At 35.3% G+C, this 19,287-nt stretch overlaps 1 protein-coding gene across 12 annotated transcripts in view; it reads right to left on the reverse strand.

Moving 5' to 3' along the window:
- Positions 1–19,287, reverse strand: part of LOC143233801 (phosphatidate cytidylyltransferase, photoreceptor-specific-like) — a 134,342-nt gene that overhangs the window by 86,463 nt on the left and 28,592 nt on the right. For all 12 annotated transcript variants that reach the window (XR_013018317.1, XR_013018322.1, XR_013018319.1 and 9 more), the window contains 2 exons: positions 13,466–13,644; positions 8,558–8,654 (listed from right to left, as the gene is read on the reverse strand). Coding sequence is in view for 1 of the 12 variants with exons in the window: in XM_076470485.1 (XP_076326600.1) it covers positions 8,558–8,654; positions 13,466–13,644 (276 nt within the window). In the remaining 11 variants the exon portion in view is untranslated. The remainder of the gene's footprint in view (positions 1–8,557; positions 8,655–13,465; positions 13,645–19,287) is intronic.

Below are 19,287 nucleotides of genomic sequence, written 5' to 3' on the forward strand. Positions count from 1 at the left end.
ATAACAAACTATTTTGGTTCATAAAATGCTATGTATGGTACAATCAAGTAGTTGGGTTTGAAACTACATGAAAGCGTTATTAGAATAACAATATATTATTTACCTCTTTTTCATTAGTAGATGTCTTTACAAAATGTTAAAACATTCAATGCTGGATTTAGTTGCCATAATGTGTTAAAATGATGGATTCTAAAAGATTCTGTGGAAAAATTGCTAATCACATTTACTATTGGTTAGCAGAAACTGCTAATCAAATCCACCATATTTGTTTGACCCTGGTGTTTCTATGGTGCAGAAGTAACAAGACCCACTACTGATTCAAACATTTTTTGATGTAATGCAACAATTCCACTGCTTCAAGCATCATAAAAAAACAAAAAAAAACATATATCCAAAAACCTACAGTAAGTGAACCTTTTATTTTAATGTTATTTTAACTTTGCTTGACTTATTTAGGTTACTTTAAGACTCTCTGGTGAACACTGATTAGACCAAAAATACTACATTATTACAGTGTAAATTCCCTTTTATCATTTAAAAAATACTAAAAAGTTGGTTTATAGTGTTACATAACTAATTTTAAAAACCTGATACACATCAAACAATTATCACATGGAGAAGATAAACAGGCTGTTATCATACAATAGCACTACAGAATGTAATTAGACTTACTAGTTTTGTTCTTGTTCACTTTATAATGGTTTTGAAACACTTGAAGTTACAATTATTGAAGTTATATTTTACAAAATTTTAAAATTATTCTAATTTTTAAGTTTGAATTAAGGATACTTCAAAACATCAAAAATGCTTAATTTTAATTTGGCTAAGTGTGCATTTGTCTAATAAATAATATGATAGTTTATGATTATTCATTTCCTTTGGTAGGTTACACTGTCATTAACACACATAAAACATGTAAAAAGCTACTAAATTGTCTAAAATAAAATGTGTTTCAGTAAGTGAGGTGACTGATGAATGAATAAACATTTAAATGTTTATAAATACTTAATAATGCATGAATTTATGCACAGATTTGAGATATCTAATATTTCATAATACCATATGACTGGCACAGCTTGAACTCAGTTATCTGTTATCTGTTTTGAATAATAATTTCCTGTCAGATAAGTTTTTTTATTAGGTCAGATAGTTCAGTACTATCTAAAAGGGACTACTGTTCTCTTCTGTTCGTTGGACAACACGAATCCTCCTCCTCTGAATGATACATATCACAATACTATATTGACAATCCTGAGTAACACTTAAAAGCAAAAGGCTGTCTTCAAAATATTAAGGAATGGGGCCAAAAATGCTCCTCAAAACTTTCCAGAATAAACTTAACACTGTATAAGTAAAAGGTGACCAAATCATATATAAACTGATGAGCTGTCTTAAATAGCATGGCAATTAGATTTAGGAAATCCATTCTATTATACTGTCACCATGTGGATTTCCATCCCTCTATTTTTATTAACAAAATTTAGACAATAACTGATAAAGAGCTTAGGCTACAAATGTTATTTTTAAATATTTATGCTGAATATAGAATAAGAAGAATTTTGAAACAGTAACATTTTCCAACACTAAACACGTGTTTCTGAGAGATAATAGAAACCTCCACTCATATCTAGCTTTCCTGATTCAGTGCTACCCCTCTATATGGAAAATTTTCACTTGCCAATAGCTTTAAAGTTCTCTCTTAATCTTGTGTTTCTATGAAATATTGATACAGCATAGCATGCAGAAAAGCATGTGACAATCCTCCACCAAAAGGAGGCGACATTATTACCTAGCTCAGCTGTCTTCTTTTATACTGATTGTTCAATCATCTCTTCCAGTTAGATAAGAAGGTAAGATGCATGAGAAATAAGGAGGAAGGGTAGGAAGTGTGAAAAGAGGTAGGTATAAATTGTAAATAGATTTTCAGTGTTGGAAAATGTTATCTTTTGATACAATATATAACCTCTTCTCACATCTAGCTAGAATCCCACAGTGAAGTGGTAGAAGGATTAGAAAAATTCATACCTAGAAAAGATGCTTCTGGGAAGCACCCAAAGATAATCTGTGGAATGCAACACCCTATACCTGAGGATAGTACAGGGAACATTCATGGGAGATTACACTTCACCTGTACCAGGTACATACTTTATCCAGAATCAAAAGGAAGTATTCCAACAATAAGTGGAAAATGCAAGTACACTCCAAAACATGCAACAGGCATTTGAAAGTGATATATGTGTAGTGTGGCCATGGCACGTCAGTCCATATGTTGTAGGTCAACTCCTAACAAAACCAGGCAGCACTGAGAATTTGGCTTCAGGACCACAGCAGATGGATAGTTCCTAACACATTCACCTCAAGCTCAGTGAGGCAGAATAAGAAGTTAGCATCTGATCTGCAAATGAGTGAGGACTTATATTGACTAGTCAGCACTAATCCAACACCAGGCTATGCTGAAAACCAACTTTTGGGTAGTGGTAAAATGGTGGTAAGCCAGCAAGATGGGTGAGCTGAACTACTTGAACAGAACTCTACTAGAGTGGTGAGGAAGTGGTAAGTAGCAAGGACTACCATGCTCTGCTTGAATAAAAAAGGAGGGGATGAAGGCTTGGTCAGGAGTCAAGAGGAGCACATTACTGTATTACAATGGAATGGGTGACCATAAAACCCTTTTTTAAAGGCCAACAAACACTAGGTTTTAAACTAAACATGGAAGATGTACAAGAATTTTCTGTCTGCTTTACTCCTGCTTGTCTAAGCATGAGTATGATCTGGATTAAGCACTAATAGAATTACTTGAGTGATCCTGTGGAACATCCCCATCTTATGGGTGAGTGCTATATAAGGGCAAGGTGGTCCTATATTGTGTATAGTTTGGTTATGTATACCCTTGGCAGACAACACTTAATGAGTGATATCCTTTAAGGGATTTGATGATTCTTTAAAAAGAAGTAAGACAAAATACTTACCCAAAGACAGTGTGATGTGTGAAGAATAGCACAGAGAGGCAGTCCACAGTCAAATAAGAAGCAGTCATATGATAGAGATGGTGTGTATAAATGGTGTGAGAGACTGCCCACATTCCAGTTCAAACAAACTTTTCCAACTGATGATGGAAGTGAGCAGCCAACAAATGAGTTAGGTGATGAATTTGATGAAAGGACACCTGGAAACACTGAAATGCTTCTCCATCCAATGAAAAATAAAAATATGTTAAATGGATAAGTTATTGAATTCATCCAGTGAAAGCAATGGGAGAAAGATATTGTGTGGATGAAAGATGCCATGGAATGGAGAAATGGGATTGAAAACAATAAAAGTAAAAAGTACAGGCAAAAGAATAATGGATTACAAACAAAACAGGAGAAAGGAAGCAACCATGATCCAAAATGAATGAAGATGGAGGAAGAGAAAGAGAGGTGAATTCATTATCACCCTACATTTCCCAGACATTTTAGGAAGAAAAGTACAATCCAGATAAAGATACAGAAGTGATGGAATAGACTGCAAGAAGAATCAATGGAGCCAGGTAAGGAGGAAGGGGAAGTAAGGTTTCAGAGACAGATGGTGTAATGAACAGAAAGCCAAAGGTCTAAATGGAGGTAGGGTAATGATATGGAAAAAAATACTAAGGATGTTGTTATGTAGAGTAGAATAACAGAGAGAGTTGGGCATCAAAAAGTTGAGGCAACAGAAAAAACTGAAACTAGTTGAAAGAGCCACCTGGTAACTATCAATAATAGTTTAGACAGACCCCTTGTTAAAAAGACATATGAAGAACTCAGATGTAGAAGAATGGGAAGTTAAAAAGGACCAACACTAAGATCAGCAGCAATAAGTATCCTACTCCTATTGATACACTTCTAAGAAGGATGGGTAAATAGAATGGAATAGAAAAAATAATACATATGAAAAGTCTCAACCATCTTGCAAGGGATCAGACATATTTAGATGGGAAAGAAAGTATATTTGAAGATGAAGGGGGTAAGAGAGTGGAAAAGGAAGGAAGTCAGAAAGCTCAGCAGAGGAAACCATGATCAGACAAGCTAATAAGACACCACCAGAAAGACCCAACAAAGAGTGTCCCAACTGAGAGATGGAACTCAAGGAAGGAGAGGAATGGGGGCAAGTACAAAAGAAGAGATTGAACCATTCCTGACCAAATGCATCTGCCACTAGAATTGACATATATGGAAAAGATAACCCAAAAAGGGCAAGCTAGGCTTTGTCATAGGTAAAAAATAGCAGAGGCATCAAAGTGAATAGTGTCCAGATAAGAGCAAGGTCATCAAAAAAACACAGAGATTGAGGGATCACTGCAGAGTAGTAATTCCAAAAGGCATTCCAATGAACATGTTGAGTCTACATGTTGAGAATAAAAGATGCATGTGGGTACAATGTGAGGGAGCTAATGGGTTCAAAGAGAGCCCAAGTCCCCAACTGAGAGAAAACCTCTTATGCAGGAAGAGAACAGAGCTGTGGTAACCAAACTTTCCATAGCTTACAAATTCAGTTGAGAAGACTGTGCCCTGCTGGGAGAGAAAGTGGAGAATACACCCAACTGAAACAGATAATGATGGGAGGTAAAACGTCTTTAGCTTGATCAGCCAAAATAGAAGCCACCTCTCAGCAAAGGAGAAAAGTTTTGCAGGAAGCACCATACTGGGATAAAACTAAAAGAATCCAGTTGTCCAAAGAATGGAATCATCATCCAAGTTGTGAATGCAAAGGCATGCACTATACGACAAAAACAAAACCCTCAGAACTGATAAACATGACTGTGATGTATTAACTAAATATAAAGCCTGGATGCTAAAGAGATGAGAATGTGAAAATAAGCATCAGAGACATTAACTTGATCATCCAGAGCCTTTTTTATTGAAGAAAAAAAAACATCAGAGGGTGAGAAAACTCCTCATGTTAAACTGAGGAAAGGTGAGACACTGGAGGAGATGGGGAAAAGCAATGGCTAGTTAGCAATTCCTCATGTACTGGGGATCAAATAAATACACAGGAATAAAGTCACAGCGAAAAGAGAAAAAAAACGCTTTTGATAGCATCGTTGACTAGGTCTGGAACTACTTCCAAGAGATGCTCACGAGTCACAGGATTCCCTGGAAAAGGGAAGAGAATGGGATTAGGAGACAAAGGGAAAGGAGAAGAAAAGCGAAAGATAAAGAGACCACAGAACTGGTAGTTTCAATGATAAGCCATGAAAAGAATCCACAAATCCAGTCACATAGGCTCCCTAGTGTTCCTGGGCAGAAACTCACTGAGACAACTGACAGCAATGAATCTACAGATAGAGAAATAATGAGGATGAGAAGAGGAACAAGATGAAAGAATAGGGAGAGGAAATGAACTAGGAAGATGGTAGACAACTGGAAGAGAAGGAGTTTATGAAAGACAGAACACAAGGGTAGTTAAGGAAAAAAATGTTGGTGCATGGCTTCAGCTGGTTAAAACAAAGAATCAAATATCCGACCAAAACCACGCTGGCAGAGTGAAAAAGCCAAACAAAGTAAAAAATAATGGGAAATAGGAGATAGTGAAAAAGGGTAATAAACCCCTAAAGAAAAGACATAAAAGAACAAAAAATTCTGAAGTAGATTCACATCTGCCAAAAGATTTATTTGTAATTTTAGTTAGCAGAAAACAACTGCCTGAAATCCATGTCCTCATGGATGAGAATTATAGGAGGACAGCTATATGTCTCCAGACAAAGAAATACCTGATACTAATGTGCCAAGTCTGTCTGGAATGAACAGAGTCCAGATGTTCAACACTACATACCATGGAAATGACTGTCTCTATGTAATTTATGTTGTGGAAAATAAGAGAGCCACAAAGTCTAGAAAGGCAGAACTGTTTGAAAATAAAAACAAAAATATTTCCACAACAGCTCTATTTGTGGATATTTCAACCAAACCAACATTAAGAAATATTATCCGAGTGTTAAAAACACACATCTCAAATATGTGGCCCAAACGAGAAGTGATGATTCAATAAACAGTACAGAGGGAGCAAACTGCACAAGAAAATGGTGTCACAATCCTTTTGGTAGAAGGTTGTTGCATTCAAATAAGCATCCAACAATGCAGCTTCAAAGTTAGTGGTGAATAAACATGTTTACATGTAGAGCATTGAATTTGGAAAGCTAGATGTGAAAAGAGATTGTGTCTCATATCAGAAGATTTTATATTACACTATGTAACAAAATTTTTACTTTTTCTTGTTCCTAGGAAGAAAGTCTTATTTCCCAATTGCTTATGCCTAAAGTAAATAGTAAAGGCCTATTTTTCTCTTCAAACTTTGCTTTTGTGACCTGGGTAGTGAAATTTTAAAATTTACCCATTTTCCACAACATTCCAGGTAGATTCAGTGCTGAGTAGCTGATAGAGAATTTTCTCGAACTTACAAGAATTTTCAAGAATGTTGTAGAAGCCTCAAACCTCTGCTGCTCCATAACAGAAATAAGTATCTGTCTCTTCCCCTGGCTCATTCGGTACACCTCAAAGAGGAATACAACAGCGTCAAGACCTTGCTAGAAGCCATGAAGTATGATGAGTATGGCTGGGAGGTTATCAGAGACTTCAAAATTGTGGTATTCTTGATGGGTCTCTAAGAAGGCCTTACCAAGTTTCCCTGTTATCTTTGCCTTTGGGACAGCAGGGACACTGCAGTGCACTGCAACAGGAAGCACTGGCCATAACAGACCGAGATCTCTGTGGGGAGGCACAATGTCAAGTGTGAGCCATTAGTGGACCTCCAGAAGATGTTGTTCCTACCACTGCACATAAAATTGGGTCTTATGAAACAATTTGTCACAGCTCTTGATAAGGAGTCTGCAGCCTTCAAGTACCTTTGAGATTTCTTCCCTAAGTTGTGTGGGGCAAAGGTCAAAGCTGGTGTCTTTGTTGGACCACAAATAAAGAAGATCCTGGAGTGCACAGAATTTCCAAAGAAGCTCAGTAGGAAGGAAAAAATTGCTTGGGGCAGCTTTGTCACAGTAGTTTGGGGCTTCTTGGGCAATCACAAGGCTGAAAATTATGTGGAACTGGTTAAGGCTATGGCAAAATGGGTTACAGGATGTCTCTGAAAGTCCATAGAGAACATGGGACCACACTCAGAGGAGCAAGGTGAGCGCTTCCACCAAGATATACTGGACTTTGAACGCCCCACCCCTACCAAGTAGCATATAACAAAAACATGTTGGGAGACTATATTTGGGGGTTGACACATGAAAGTGATTTATATTACAGTCACAAATCTTGAAAAACTACTCACTTCTAAACATTTTTGCATAACTTTAGTATAAATACATGCTAAATAAATCTTGATTCATGTGTAGTTTTATTCAAACCTTATGGAAACGAAAATTTGCAAATTTGCCCATTTTTACATAGAAAATAGGTTAATTTCTAAATTCCATTATCCAGGTCACAAAAGCAAAGTTTGAATGGAATAATGGCTATTTTCTGTACTTTTACAACATAAGCAATTAAGAAATAACATATATACTATCCAGGAACAAAATTTGTGTTACATAGTGTTATCAATAGTTTTATGACTATGTTTTCAGCAAATGAGTCTAAGGCTTATTTTTTGTACTAATATCATTCTAACTATATTTGTGTGACACAAACATTTGCAAACCAATATTATAGCCCAAAGTCTGTTGAGAAAAAGAAGAATTATATTCTTAATCTTGGAACACATATGTAAAATGTTAATGCAGTAACTTTATAATTTGCTGTTTATAACTGCTTTATATTTGGTAAAATTACACAAAATGTTGAAACTTGCATAATATGTTAATGACAAAATATTTAACAGAAACTAAATGATAATCATTCATTTCAATATCTAGAATATACAACTGCATAGCTGATTTTCATTTTGCAACATTTATTGTAACATTATATATCAAAAAAAGCTTGAACATGTATGTTTACAGCTTTTCAATTTTCAGGAATGAATATACAGAATAAAAATTCTACCTCCCCAAATAAATTCTTAAAACTGAGAAATTATCTCAATTACCTTGATTGGTGTGATGTAAAATATCTGATTAATAAACATTTTACCTTTAAGTTTAATAATGTCATAGAAATAATAAACTAATCAAACAAATCATTTTAGATTCTTCAAATATTTCAGGTAATCAAACTACTGCATTATGATTTTTCATTATTATTACTTCTGACTATTCAAAATTGTTCTGATTAATCAATTAATGTTACTACTCATGAAAATAATCAATTAATCTAAACTATTTATTCAGTTCTACTTGTTCCTCAAATTCTTGCACATGTATTATAATTTTTTCAACATTATCTCATATGAATCAGCAGTAACTTAAACTTGCATAGTCATGTTTGTAAAAACTAAAAGGAAAAACTATATGTCAAACTTTGATGGGCAATTAGAAAATCAAACCATGGAAAAAGGGTCAAATTATATTTAAAGAAAAATAAATATGGTATATACCTTTTACGTTTATTTGTGAATAAACAATGAAAATCAGATAGGAATAAAGTTTAAACAAATTACTAACTGTCAACATTAAAGCAAGGGGTCCAATCCAGATGATTATTCCAAAGAAAAGAATCATTAGGACTGAAAATATTCCTCTGACAACCCAATTCTTCCATCTGAAAATAAACATAGCAAGATCAACAAATACATGTATTTAAGTAAACTTCTAAAATGATTTCCAACCTTAGTTTCTTTTCAAATTTTCACATGTGTTGTTTTATACATTCAAACCTGACACCTTCTTCACATCAAGAATTTTAAAACATTTCAACCTACAAAAAGATTTCATTTATCCAAAACTAATAACTTCTGGGCAACTGATAATCAAGATATTTTTATAAATTAATACAGATTAATTTCCTTTATTACAAAGATTGAAAGTGTACAGTAACTTCTCTCTCTCTCTTTGGAGTGCAAATTAATATTTATCTCTTATTTTGGCAACAAAAAAAATGTTCATGTATCACTTTGTCATATTTCTGATACTAACTTTACAAAATTAAAAAATACTTCAATTTTTTTTTCGAGCAAGAATTAAATATTATGAAATTGAATGAATGTTAGATAACAATACATATATTCCTTCTATCTAATTTTGTACACTGTTATCTCAAGGTACAGTTTCAAGAAAGAGGGATCTCTTATAAATGAGTCTAGCATTATCCAGATGTTAGTATATTGAATTCTCTATCTGAAGGCCCATTGTGTTCCGTTATCTCATAATAATACCATGTTGTGCACTTTATGATCTCAGGTGTGTCATAAAAATGATGGTCAAATCACACAGTTTGGTTAGCCAAGAGAAGCCAAAGAGCCAGCTGGTACAACTAATCCTTGAGTAGCTTTCAACAAGTATTTGGAATCAAACAAACCATATTTTGAAAAATCCCTATGGGGTTTTTGAGTCCTATTAAGTCACCAAGGAGTAACCTAAATTAATTAAGCAGTATCAAATAACAGAATATTCTGCCTAATTCATTATTCGATAATGTACAGCAAACGAACTGTTAATGATTTTATATTCATGTATACAGTACAGGGCAAAAATGTTATGGCAAGAGAATATTTTCTCATTTTACCATTTTATGCAACTTATTCTTCCATGTCATTAGAGAATTCAAATTTCAACACTATGTTTATGTTTCACTGATCCCTGTTGACAGATGAGCGAGTCACGGTGAGAGTAGTAATTCTAGTATTTTGTTAAACAGAGTCACATTTGAATTATTATACATTATATATATACGTATATATATAATTAGTTTACAAGTTCTTAAATGTATTTTTCCTAAAACAGTAAATAATTAAGTACAGTAAACAATTATATCTTCAAATTATGTGAAATTTTTTACCTGTTTGCTGTAGGTTGTTAAGCCTTTCCAAATTTTGCTCACGAAGGATGTGAAACAAAATTTTTTTAGGTTCTATATATACATTTAAAATATCCAAAAACTCATCAATATCTATATCGATAACATAGAATTACACTATAATTTATCAAGTGTAGTAACTAAGCTGTATTTTCTTGATGACATGCAGAAAGGAAAAACTAATCCCTAATTCTGTGAAAATAAAATTATTGAAGAATTTTAACCAGTGTACAAACATTATCCACAACTTACAGAAAAACTACTAAAAGCCATGTTAAATTTGAAATATAAAGAATTAAATGACCTGCAGAAACAAAAAATGAACCTATACTATCATCTGGCCTGCTGCATTCAACCAGACATTTATGGACTCATACAATGGAACATCAATCAACTCAATAGCAAGAACAACAAGGAAAAGAAGGTCTGCCACAACAAGAAACTAGATAAAGTAAGGCGTCAACAACAAAATGATGCCAACATAATGAACCCCCAACAAACCTTGTAATTAACAGATATGACCAAATATTAAGCAGTGAAGAAATATATCTACTCAACAAAGGACTTAACTTTGCAGTAACACCTAGAAATACTCCATCCATCGAAATGAAAGCCTTCCTGGAAGACCTAGCTAGAAGACTGGTGAACCACTATACACAAACTGAAAACAACCACCAGAAAGAAGACAATTTCAAGAACAATTCTACTGACAACCAACAACCTATCTTTCCAGGTAGAACTTAAAACATCTATTTCCTCAAAACAGTATCTTAAACAACCTTTTCAAAGAATTTTCATACAAAACTATCAACATAAATTTCACAGAAAATAAAACTAAAAAACAACCTCATACAAAAAGATATTAATTCCATAAACAACTTAAAACAAGACAACAACATCAAAATTCTAAAAGCAGATAAAAGCAATGCTACAGTTATAATGAACATAAATGAATGAGATAGAAACAAATTTAAACTACTAAACACAAATTCATCAAAAAGACAAAAACCAATTGAAGAAAATACTACTACAAATGAAAAAACAAACATTTATTATTTTCTATGAAAGACAGACTCACGCACACTACAACTATACGGGACTCCCAAACCTCACAAACTCAATTGCCCACTAGGATCCATAATGTCAACCTATGAATCATTTAACTACAACCAAAGTAAATACACAGAGTGGGCATTTTCTAAATATGTTACATCAGCTGGTTCCTTTTTCAAAGACTCTTTTAACTTTAAATATATTCTTAATCAACTAAATCATAGCTTTAATGACCAGTTTTGATGTACAGTTTTGATCTCCATCTTCACAGAAGTCCTAACAACTGAAGCCTGCAAGACAGCTTTAGAACATTATATCCAAGACCCCAACCCATTGATACACATCTCCAGCACCCAATAAGAAACCCTTATAGAATTCACTACCACTAAAACTATGTTCAATAACCAAAACTACTTACAAATAAATGGCTTAAGTATGGGGAATTCTGTGTCATCTGTTCTGGCCAACATTTTTATGACACAGATTGAATCACTAGCAATCAATTCAGCCTTACACCCACTACTGTACTGGTGCAGGTATGTTGATGATACAATTGCAGGATTCACATCTACAGAACACAGTTTTTTTCAATCATGTTAACTCAATACACCCCAACATTAAGTATACCAATGAACAGGATAAAAACTAACCGAAAAGCATTTCTTAACCTCAATATCACTAGAACTGATACACAATTCAAAATAGAAATCCACAGAAAATTCCCCCATACTTTATACATTTCCTGGATCTCAGCCCACGAAACTCAACATATTAAAAAACTAAATATACACAGCCACAAAGCTGTGCTCACCTGATAAAATTAATGATGGAATCAACAAAATAAAACACTTGATCAACAAAAAGTATATGCAATTATATAAAAAATTTTAAATCCCAAAATACAGTAAACTATAAAACTTTATACTGCTGCATACCATATGTTCCCGACATCAGCGAAAACATAACCAACATTTGGGAAAAACTCATAAAAAACACAACATTCCAGAAAACACCAAATTTATTCAAAAACCAGGTACAAAACAAAGGTACACACTACGTAAAAACTACACTGACAAACACAACACCAACATAATTTATAAAATACAATGCAACAACTGCCACTATTTCTATACTGGAGAAACAAGCAGAAAAATGGAAAATAGACTCAAAGAACACAAAAAAACACCTTCACATGTTTTCGAACACTGCAAATCAAATAAACACAATATAACCATAAAAAACATTCAGATATTAACTAGGGAAACAAATATAAACAAATCCAAAATCAAAGAAGCCTTACTTATAAGCAACTAAAACCAAAATTAAACCAATATAAAGGAACATCTTTATACCTATACCAATTAATAACGTAACATCCAACTGCAGCACTCCCTACAGTCCTGTACTTGTTTATACTCTCATCCCTAAGACATGTCTGGCAACAATCACTTGCAATCTTGCTCTTCCTTAACTTGAAGATGACCTATGAAGGTTGAAATGTTGTTTTCTCCTTATCAATAAAAGCGTTAATACCCATAAGCTGTATTTTGTCTAACAAAACAAAAATACATAATTTCAAGCAGACTAAAAACACAACCTAATTGTTTGAAATCTTGATTTAAGAAAGAAAAGAAAAAAAAGGGATGGCTTCCTATCATTTTAAAATGACTGACAAAGCTACTAGAGAAACACTGAGCTTTAAAACTTTTTCAAATGGTCATGGGTCAAAGGGCATGCCATCACGTTTGTTGACTTGCACTAAGAATTTTATTGAACTATTATTTATGAATTATGGCAACAAGTTTGGAATGAAATTGTAGATTATAATTCAAACTATACCATTATACACTAGTTAATTTCTTGATTTAAAAGTAAATACTTAATAAAATCCTAAATATCAGTTGTTTGTGTCACATCGAATTTTAAATTTCGGCATTGGTTCAAATTAGATGTTTGTGATGTTCGAATACATATAAAGGATACAGTTTCTTACAAATTAGATACTCAAATAACTGATATGGACAAGCTAGAATATAAAACAACAACTTTCTATCTTTTTAATTTTCTGAGATATTAATATATATATTGAATCAAAAATGGCTTTTCCATTCACCTCTTTCCATTTTTAGCATTAGTCCCTTATATACTCTTACTACAATATATGACGTGAATAACCAAACAACAGCACCAGAATGTCTTCCTTGTGGATTTCTCAGAGAAGGCTACCACATTCTTTCAATCCAAGATATTAAGGAGATAGGTTGAGTGCTTAGGCTATTTATGTAAGGATTTTTTTGTCTTTCTACCACTGTAATAAATATTTGACAATTAAATTTGCAAGATAAGCACGAAAATTAAATTAAATTATATGTAAAATAGTATCAAAACTTAACATATTGCATTAATGTGTTCTGTTTCTAGTTGCAAATTTCTTTCATACAACCATTTTTATGCATTCTTCTTTTGTGATTCATTCAATAAATCATAACTTAAGGTATACAAACCTTGATGGAAGAAAGGGTAGTAAACAATTTAGTTTCCTAGTTGTCTTTTCTGAAGACTGCGGAAGATGCTTAACCAATTGTCCTGTAATGTCATTATCATCTGTTAAATTTACATGTTCAGACTCCATTCCTTTAGAAAACCTTTTAGTACCAGTTGTTTGTGTTATTGTTTCTTGCATCTGAAAAATGATTTTTTTAAATTATAAACGTTAACAAAACATTAAAAAAAACACTTAAACTGCTATTTGTACAATTCAATATTTTTACTTAAATAATTTACCTATGATAGTTTCTTAAAAAAAATTCAAATGTGCAAGAAGATATCACTTTTATACTGTTCAAATATCATTTTCCAATAAAGAAGTGTATACAATTAGCTGTGCCATCTTGAGAATTTCTGGCAAAACAGATAAATGTGGATTTGCAGGTGGGATAGGTTGGTTGGTTGTTTGTTAGGCATTTATTAGCACAAAGTAACTAGGCTGTCTGTGCCATATAAGCAGTAAAAATAAAAAATATTGAAAAACACAAAAAGGAATCATGTTAAAACAAAATAGAGTCCAATTTTTAATTAAAAATTTAAATAGAGTTAAAAACACCAATGGCCCTTAAAAATGTAAAGACAACTGAGGTGGATAGTGTCACTATTGCCAATGACACTGTCCAACAACAAGGGTGCATCCATGGTAAAAAATATCTCTAAAATGGTGCTGTTGCTCACAGTTGTAATGGCAGCATGATGGTAAAATGTGGGCTATTATGATTTCAGTGTCATACAGACCACACATTGGCACATCAGTCCCAGATAAAAGAAAATGATGAGTTAAAAAAACTGTGATCAATGCATAGCCTACTTACGACAACTTCCTCTTCCAATCCTCATAGAAGCAAGACAAGCAAAGTCCAATAGAAGATTTTATTTAGAAAAGCTTGTTATCACATTGCTCACTCAAAGTGAACTGCCAACTAGTGTAGAGCTAAGCCTTGAGCACAGGGCCATAGTCTACGTATGGGACAAGCATAGCCATGACTTCATCAAGGTGGACAGTGTCACCATCACCATTAACACTGTCTAATGTTATGGACAAACCTTGGGACAGAACATGTTTAAAATGGTGCCATCGTTAAGAATCGTAATGATGGCAAGAAAGTAAACTGCAGCTTATAGTGATTTGAGTGTTACGTAGACTACATACTGGTGCATCAGTTTCAGATAAAAGAAAACGACGAGTCAAAAAAACTGTGACCAATGTGTAGTCTAGTTAGAACAACTTTCTCCTTCCGATTCTTACGGAAGCAAGACTGCGAAAGTCCAATATAGGGTTTTATTTGGAAAAGCTTGTTTTCACATTGCTCACTCCAAGTTGACTGCCAGCTGGAAAGGAGTTGAGCCTTGAATACAGGACCATAGTCCATGTATGGTATATGTGGTGATAGTGCCAGAGCAGATAGATTTAGCTGCCCTGTCTGCAAGCTCATTCCCACTAATACCAACGTGGCCTGGTATCCAGAAAAACTGGATAGAAGTAGATGTTAATGAGAAATGGGCCAGTCAGTTTTGAATATCAGTGAGAACAAGGTGTAAGCCAACGTGAAGTGATTCTAGAGCCAGTAGAGAACTAAGCAAGTCAGTATAAATAGTGCAGTTGGAGTACTGCTTAGCATCAATATGATCCAGGGCAAGAGAAATGGCGTACAGTTCAGCAGTGAACACAAAAGTTGTAGAGAGGATTCTGCGCACAACCACTGAACTGCAACAAACCATGGCAGAGCCCACAGAGTCACCTGATTTGGAACTATCCATATAAATTGGAATAGAAAGATTGTTTGAAAGATGTTCAGTAAATAAAAGACGGTATTTCCAATCGGGAGTATATGCCTTTCTCAGATGACTTAAAGAAAGGTCACATTTGGGGAATGTAATAAGCCATGGTGGGATGGGCTGACCAGTGGATTCTGCAATGTTATCCAAGGACAGACCCAATTCATCGAACTGTGCCTGAATGCGAAGGCCAAAAGGAGCAATGGCAGATCGTCTGTTCTAAAAAAGTATGGCCCACTGAGGAAGGAAAACACAACTGCAGGTAAGATACTTTGGTAAGGAATGAAGTTTCGAAGAATATAGTAAAGACAGTTGCAGACTGTGAAGGTGCAAGGAAGGTTCATGAGACTCTACGTATAAGCTCTGAGAGGTGTGGAAAGCCCCAGTGCAGAGCCAAAGCCCTTGATGATGAATGGGGTCCAACGTCTTTAAGGCTAAGGTCCTGGCAGAGCCATAGACCAACAACTGACATGAGATGTGAAAGTCGTTGACACAGAGCCTGTTTACAATAGTAAGAGGAAATTGTTTTATGATAGCATTAATCTTTACACTGAGAGAGCAGTGAAAGAGGGCCAGTTTGCTTGATCATACTTCCACGAGGGGATGCAGGTCGGGTGGCATCAACCACGGCCAGTCTGTCTCAAAATTATAGGAAAATGATCACTGCCTCGTGGGTTATTGCCAACCCTCCATTAAAAGTGGAGGAATATGAAGGAGAGCAAACTAAGAGATCAACAGCAGTAAAGAACTGACTAGGTGCATGAAAATAAGTATATGAACCACCACTGAGAAGAAAAAGGTTGTGATCAGTATGCATAGCTCTATGGTGCACACCCTCCCATCAATAATCAGCACTTCCCCAGAAGGGATGATGTCCATTAAAGTCCCCCAGGATTAAAAGGGGAGACAGCAACTGTTCAGTGAGGGCATCGAGGTCTGATTGATCATAGGTATCTCCAGGCAACAGGTAGAGAAAACAAACAATGATGCTATGATGCAAAAAACACAGATGGCTACAGCATCCAATGTTCCAGGAATGTAGCTTTTTCACTGACTTAGTAGTCCCTTCTGAATAAAAAAAAAAAGAGACATTTGCCCTAAAGATTTAGCCTTTAAGGGTGTATTGAGTGGCAAAGACAGAGTGGTCACATGCTCATCAACCAACAGTACCACTTCTCTAAGTACTCATCCATCATGCAGCCTGTCATTTCTGTACAAAGAAAACTGCTGAAAGCTAACTGCATCGGCAGGTTTCAGAAATGTTTCCTTTACGAAATGACAAAGAGAATGGTAGGAAGTAATCAGTGGTTTGATGTCATCCAGATTAGAAAGTAAACTTCAACAGTTTCATTGTTTCGAGGTAGCCATTTTTATTTGTGTGTAAGCAAATTGGGTGGAAAGCCCTTCTGTTTACTACCATGTCTTTTTCTTTATTGTTTTTATTTGAGGAAGGTCTGTTGACCTCCATGGATCCTGCCCTGGGTCGATTAGTCAGGTCTTTGCTGTTGGAAGAATATTCCAGTGACTGAGGACGTGAACAAATGATCGTTTTGCACCTTGGGGTGGGAGAAGATGTACCCAAGGAAATGTCCATATATAGAACAAAAGGAAGTGGATCTTGGGATTTGCTGAAATGTATGTTAGGGACAGAGATGGGTGTTGAAGTTGATTCATCAACTTTTTTAGCCATGAAGATCAAAAGACTTTTCATTTGGTTTGAGAATGATTCTTTTGGAGTCACAGAGAGATCTGTCTACACTCCCACTGTAGTAGTGGAAGGAACTGCAGCAGCACATGTCCAAGATGAAGTGATGGACAGTAACTTTTGAGCTTCAGGGTAAGTAATGTTTTGAATCATTTTCAAATGCTGTTCCAACCAGTTAGGGCAAGAATGAAAGTAGAATAGGTGAGAGCCATTGCAAATGACCCAATGAGGGTCCGTTTCACACTCACAGGCATCGTTGTTCTTGCCACTGCAATGAGCACACATCAAGGAACTGTGACATATCTTCAAGTGTCCAAATGTCTGACACTGGAAACATCCAAGAGGGTTTGGAATTTATTGCCGTACATTGCAATTATGTATAACCTGCCTTGATGGTGGCAGGTGAATGTGGTGATATAAATGTCAAAATGAGGGTATTGGTTGGCATTATAATTCCATCTTTATGAGCAGAGATAGCCTTACTGCAGCAACTCCTTGAGTGGAGAAACCAGCAAGAATATTCGACTTGGAGATGTTCTTCAAATCCTTCTCAACAATAACTCCTCATGACAAATTCAAAGTAGCATAAGGCATAACCTCAATAGGTATATCCCCAGTTGCCTTTGAATACAAGGAGTTCACTATGTTGAGATGTCGATGTTTCCACTAATATGTCACCAGAGTGAAGCTTTTTGATTGAGTATTGAGAGCCAACAAGTCCTTCTAGTCCCTTCTGAATGAAAAAGGGAGACATCTGCCTTAAAGGTTTGTCTGAAAGAGAATGTAGTATAAGAAAATGAGGTACAGGTAATACAGATGTTGAACATTGCTGCTCAGAATCTTCAAGATGTGGTCGTTTACCTATGGACTATTTTTCACTAGTTTATGTAAGTTTTCATTTGGAGGATCCATAATAAAAAAAGAATTTTTCAGTGGCCACTGATCCCACCCACCATGGAGCCCTATGAGGGGATGCACTACAATGCCAAACAAGGACACAGCAGAAATGCCAGGGTTTTGTGAGCACTATACCCAACCACCAGCATCGGACAGAATGTAAATTGTGTAATAGATGGCGTGTCGTCTTAAACCCCTCGAAATCACAAGCTATCACTTTCCACAGGAAAGTTAAAAAGTGCAGGAAAAATTCCAAAGTATTAAACTCAACCTCAATAACAGTGTTATCATCTTCACTAAATCTATCACCTTTCTAGGCCTTACCATGACTCATAACTTATCCTGAACTCCACACTTTCAGAAAATCACTACCCAAGCAAGCAATAGAATTTTCTTCCTCAAATGAATTAGCAGCCCTAACACAGGCTGCTCTCCCAAAATCATCATTTCCATATACAAAGTGTTCATTAGACCTCTTTTCGAATATGGTAATGCAGTTACACGTAAGATGACTGAAAGACAATACTCAATATTACAAAACCTACAAAACTACACCATCAAAATTGCTTACTGCCTCCCTAACTACATTCCCATAGCATACCTTAACTCTTTAACTCAACTCTTGTCAATTCAGGATAAATTCATCAAACTTGCCATGCTATACTATTCTAAAGCTGCAGTCAGAAACCTCCAAACTCGCCAATTATTCCAACTGACCTCAAGCCTGGGCAAAGCATACTTCACCATTAAACTAGATTACTGACCACACTGACTCGTATTAACTACTATTGGTGAATCAGACCTCATAGTGTTACCCATTTATATGCCATTAATGTTTTACATTCCAGGTTGGGCACTGGGGGGCTAGAATTTTTTGGTGCCCACCCAGTTAAAGTGGATTTCTCCGGGTACTCCGGTTTCCCCCATATCTAATTTCTTGCCATTGGATTTATAGATCCCCAGCATCCTGGCCCTGAAAGGACCTACTGTCACTTTTCCTGTCAGTCTCTAGTCCTATTTTCTCTTTCTCTTTATTTATTTAGTTCTATTTTTTATTATTTTGTCTCTCCTCTCTCTCTCTCTATCTCTTTCTATGTCACCAGTTTCTTTAAGAATGTGTGACCTGCTGCAGCCTTGGTCTCTCTGCTTGTGGTAGTGATGAAATCTGTCCTAAACGTACAAGTCCAGTGTTCCCGCTCCTTAACTTTCCTATTTTATCGTTATACTCTGACATATACAATTCAATTTGGTTTTCTACCTCTCTCATCATGAAACTTCTGACTCTTTAATGCATGTGGGGCTGAAGAGAAACAACAGTTTCTGAGCACCCCGGGTTTGCCTTTGGGGCTTCCCCTCAAAGGTCTTCAAAACTCAAATGACTACCAAGATTTAAAGTTA

This window comes from Tachypleus tridentatus, chromosome 12, assembly GCF_004210375.1.
Source record: "Tachypleus tridentatus isolate NWPU-2018 chromosome 12, ASM421037v1, whole genome shotgun sequence".
In the NCBI taxonomy this organism is placed as follows: domain Eukaryota; kingdom Metazoa; phylum Arthropoda; class Merostomata; order Xiphosura; family Limulidae; genus Tachypleus; species Tachypleus tridentatus.